The 5,101-nt window shown below is 43.5% G+C and overlaps 1 protein-coding gene across 1 annotated transcript; it reads right to left on the minus strand.

The window, feature by feature from the left end:
- Nucleotides 1-2,025: 2,025 nt before the first annotated feature.
- On the minus strand, nt 2,026-4,892 carry LOC111666779 (beta-1,3-galactosyl-O-glycosyl-glycoprotein beta-1,6-N-acetylglucosaminyltransferase 4-like). Its single transcript, XM_023422249.2, has 3 exons — nt 4,402-4,892; nt 4,255-4,307; nt 2,026-4,107 (listed from the first exon to the last, which is right to left on the minus strand). The coding sequence occupies exon 3, from the start codon at nt 4,104-4,106 to the stop codon at nt 2,775-2,777; it is 1,332 nt and encodes a 443-aa protein (XP_023278017.1). The 5' UTR covers nt 4,107; nt 4,255-4,307; nt 4,402-4,892; the 3' UTR covers nt 2,026-2,774.
- Nucleotides 4,893-5,101: the final 209 nt, after the last annotated feature.

Genomic DNA, 5,101 nt, shown 5'->3' on the forward strand with positions numbered 1-5,101 from the left:
CGTCAATTCACTGACCTTTGCCCTCCAACTCGAACACACCTCGAACACCTGAACACCTGACACTCCTACAGGTGTAGCGTTCGCACGCCAGGTCATCTAGCTCACTCGCACACACATGCACGAACCTGAACGTCCACTAAAATCAATAATTTACTGGAAACAAATAAACCCTCTCGACTCCACACCCCAACCCCTCACACCCCCCACCCCCACCCACCACCCATGTTCTGTAACTACACAGCTCATAGCAGGAGGAAAGACGCAGATCTGAAGTTAGTGACACTCTGACTGATACAGAGGTGTTAACAGACAAACCCATGTGTGTAAGCTACTTACAGCTTGTATACATTTCCTCATGATTTATAGTAATCAGGGGACATTCCTACTGCAAGTACATCTAACAGTCTGATGTGTGTATGCTGCACTTGAACACAGCGGAGACATTCAGGCCGTCTTCAGTTTTTCTTCCTTGCTCTGCTTTTCAATGACTAAAATACTTTGTGATCCACCTACTTGTTTGTAACCGACAGTGTTGACTATACCTCATGATAACACATGTATATTTCTTCCTGTCCAAGCGTTAGTGGAAGTGAGGCTTCAAAGAACCTTATCTTGCATCACATCTACATTCGCTAGCAAAATGTTGTTCATGGTTCAAATTTCACAATACAGAGGAGGAAGTTGAACTGTACAGCTGATCGGGGGAAAAACACTTGTTCCACTCTCCCTCAGCTTTAGGTGAATATTTTCAGAGCACTTCCTGTTTTCCTGCTTATCTGTAATGCCAAATAATCACTAATGACACGTCTTCTTTTTTTCTTCCAAGGATTCCCATTCAGTGTTGTAATAACTGTGTAATTCAATATGTCACTTCATTGTTGACCTCAGCAAATAAGTTCACACAGTGTTCATGTCATCACAATGATCCAAGTTTTTTTAAACATAGGCTTCACCGATCAGCCACAACATTAAAACCAGTTCCCGGTGTTAATGCTGATTATGTAGTAAAACAACAAATAGAGGTGGGTCGCTTTACTTCCTCCCATGTGCATCACATGCACCGACCACGCTCACAGACAGACACAGCCAAATGCAGCAATGTAGAACATGTATGCTGCACACCGCTAATAGACAGAAGAGATAGAAGCTCAGCTGGGGGCAGCGACTCTATTGTTTCCCTGCTGCTGTTATTAGTGAAAACAAGAAGGATTAGTTAGTGTACAGCATAAACTGCAGATCAGCACGTCTCCCATCCCAAACCACATGAAAACACAAACCCTCTATCAGAGAGAAAACACTCTCACAAGATTTTCTACAGTATATAACCTGTATGTGCTCAGCAGATGTTCACCAGCCGTGTAGCTGTGCGGTGGAGAAGTGCCGCTGACTGCACAAACAGAATGATGCAGTATTCATACATCACACTCCTCAAGTTTCTCTGTGCTCACCTTGGATCTGAATTTAAGCATGAGCATGATTTTGGAAACCGAGTCTATGATCTGAAATGAAACTGAACATGAAAGCTGAAAACGTCCCGCACACACACAGAGAATGACCTTTATGAAACCTGTGTTGTGTTCAGCAGTTCAACTTTTTCATAGATGTGAGATTTTTCATTGAGGGAAAATAAAGACTGTAGGTATCATTTAATCATTTTAAACTAAGTAATAAGTCTTACAACATGTCTGGATTTGTAAACTGCACAATCCAGATATTTTACAGGATTATTTCAATGGGTGACTTTTAAGCAGTTCCTTCGAGCTCCCACAGGTTCTCAAAATGAGAAAATAAACCACAATATGGTGGCATATACATAAAAGATATACATGCAGAGATGGTAGGTTGGTTGTGTGGTGAGCTGACATACTTCGCTGGCAGAAAGAATGCAGTTGGAACATGCAGCACAGAACTGTGTGATATTACGCTTCACTTTTCTGACTTGCTTATCTGCATTGTTCAGGCCACAGACGAGTTGTATCCACTTGCATTTCCTTATGTGGGAAGAACAAAAAGAAAAAAGAAAAACACAGTGCAAACCACCAGTTTTATTTAAAGTCACATTTAATCATTAGTTCAGAAGGTTGTGTATTTTGAAACCACCTCTAAATGACACTGACAGATTTTGAAACTCTTATGATTAAAATCTTTCCACATACACCAGAAGGAGTTCAGTCTCAAACATAACCACTGATTACAATCTTATTACCTAACCTTTTTAGTCATTCACCCTAATTACAAAAAAACATATTTGTAATTTGCTGTGACCACTAACATTTCCTTTCACTTTCACTGACTTGCTGGTGGAAGTAATCTAAGAGGCAAATATCTCAAAGCCTGGACCATATAAAAGCAAAACTACCTGCGTGGACACACACACCACGAGAGAGTAAAAGTGTCCTTTAGTAATTTGGCTGAACTGGTCCTTTAATGGTGTCAGGTGTTAGTGTGTTTGAAACTGGCTGAAGTGAAGATGAACGTCCGTGAAAAAGAATCTCTCTCTAATAAACACAGCACTGTGGTAGAGCTGAAACTGATGATTATTTTCATTATAAATTAATTATTTGGTTATAAATCACCAGAAAACTCTGAAAACTTCCCTTAGAGCCCAAGATAACATCATCAGATATCTTTGTTTTGCTCGACCAGCAGTACAAACTTCATAGAGAATCAATTTCCCAGAATGTAAGACAAGAAAAAAGCAGCAAGTTTTCACATTGAAGATGTTTTTTCCTGGAAAAATAACTTAAATGATTAATTGACTATCCACATCGTCTCTACGTTGGTTTACCCTTACGACATGCTGCTGATTGGAATGACTTTTGATTCTCCTCCAGCTTCTCCTCCAGGCACTGAATGATGATGGGGTCGACTTTGGGGTCGAACTTATTGGCGAACCAGTGACCGTAGTTGAGTAACCAACGCATTTCTGCGGCGCCATAAATACAAACGCTGCGAACATGTTGCCCTGAGCAGGGCGGGTACAGGCTGTCCTCCAGGTAATGCCACTTCACCAGCCTGGTCTTACTCTTCAGGTCAGTGACATCGGGCTGGGATCTGGGCACCTCCCCGGGTACACCTGGCAGCCGCACCAGCGTGGCCCAGAAGTGCTCATCGGGAGAGTAGGTGTCCTCTGACCAGGCTAGAAAATCCTTCACCACAGCTGAGGAGTCCATGTGCACAACAAAGTCCCGTGACAAGACAAAATAGGCATTGCCAGAGAAGATCTCGATACCATGAGGCGGCGGCGTTTTCATCTGCTCTGTTTTCACGGGCAGTTTTTTATACTCAAAGCTGGCGTCTCTCAGCTCGTGGCGGAAGGTGAACCTCTTCTTCTTCTGCTCGCTGGGTCGGCTTGACTCCAGCATGTTTGCACCATTCAACTTCTTCAGCTCTGACACCAGCTCCTTATTGGACCTGAGGGGGAAATCTTGGCCGCAGAGGTTGATGACATACTTCCACTTGACCTGTGACCCCAAAAGGTCGGACAGACAGTTGAGGTCAGCCTTCAGTCGACTGATGCTCGCATAGTAGACGGACTCTCGCTTGGAGGCGATGAAGACATTGGGCAAACAGCGGGCCAAACCCTCAATGGCTGCAATGAACTGAGCGGAGGACTTCTGATCGTAGTGAACACAGTAGATGTTGCCCGGTGAGTACAGCACTTTGAGGAGTCTCTCCACCATCCATGCAGATTTATGCACAACCATAGAGTAAGCGAGAGGGAAGTCTCTCTCCTCCTCTGAGACGCACACGTCATCATAACCTCTGGACTTGATGAATAATGGGCAGTTCGACGTGACGTTAACAAGACTTTCATCCGCATCCTCCACAACTTGTTTCCTGCGGATGATCAGAGATTTACCCACCTCCACCGGGTCCATGTCATATATGTCTGAGCAGCTGATGTTGTACTTCTGAAACATCTGGATGTCATCTAAAGCTGCCAGAGGAGGTAGAGATTCGATGATGTAGCTGTACTTAAAGAAGAGCAGGACGCACAGAGTCAGCAGTACCAGGCATGACAGGCATGACAGGCGTGACAGGCGTGACAGGTGTGACAGTAACTGCCTTCTTCTTAGCCTCACACATGAACATGTTGTAATCATTCTGTGGTGAAGGAGAAACGCAATGTGAGGGAACAGAAACCAAAAACTAACTGCAACTTTTTTATAGAAGTCAAACCTATGAAACGTGAGAAACTGACGCGACTCCTGCGCTCAGAAGTCTCAGAAGCTTTGACTCGTACACTCTCACCTTGGTCCAGGTGCCGCTCAGCTGAACGCGTCGCAACCCGGTTCACCAAGAACCTGAAAGTTGTAAGAACAAGGACACATTCAGATTTCCATCAGCTGTTTGTCCCTGCTCACATCAATAAAAGCGATTTGATAATGAACAACTTACCGATGTCAGAAGAAACAACAAGAGTGGACATTTGTCTTCCGTGCCGTTCCACTTTTACGCATGACCGCTCCGACATCTGTGGACACTTTCAGCTTGAAAACATCTCTCCACTCAGAGATACTTCGCCACATGGTTAACCGGAGCGTATGAAGAGGTCAAGAACACGCTCTGAGTCACAGTGGCTTATTGAGAGGGAGAGGGAAAAAATAACCCGGAAAGAGGGAGGGGCTCAGGGACGCTAATAAATGTACCAATAAAATATGACAGATAAAAGCTGCAAGAAAGGTTGTTTGCGTGTCATGTCACCACCGGGTTGATTAAATGTGGATGTTACATGAAGCATAATGAAAAAGTGAATAAAGAGTGCGAGTGAAGAAGCCGAGCGTAAATTTCAGACAATCCCCGAGCAAATGATAGTGGAGCTGCAGCTGATTAAAGAGGATGAATGAAAACCCCGTGGCTCGAGTCATTTGAACTCTGCGAGAAAAAAAACAGAGAAGATCAAGGAAACTGAAAAGTTTGGAACAGCAACATACTTGTTTTGTTTTGTTTTTTTAGAGAATGTTTAACGGTGAACAACGTCTGTTTAAACCAGATCTACTTGTTTCAGGAGTGAAGAGAATACGTCCCCACCCACGAAGTTATTTGTGATTATAATAACCCAAATCTGATGCTTCAAAAAAGAAAACTATTTTATAAC

This window comes from Seriola lalandi, unplaced genomic scaffold (genome assembly GCF_002814215.2).
Source record: "Seriola lalandi dorsalis isolate HSWRI2012SDOR001 ecotype SW California unplaced genomic scaffold, Sedor1 jcf7180002054680, whole genome shotgun sequence".
Classification (NCBI taxonomy): Eukaryota; Metazoa; Chordata; class Actinopteri; order Carangiformes; family Carangidae; genus Seriola; species Seriola lalandi.

Coding starts and splice junctions, on each gene's coding strand:
- LOC111666779 (XM_023422249.2), bottom strand. CDS start 4,106: ATGATTACAACATGTTCATGTGTGAGGCTAAGAAGAAGGCAGTTACTG.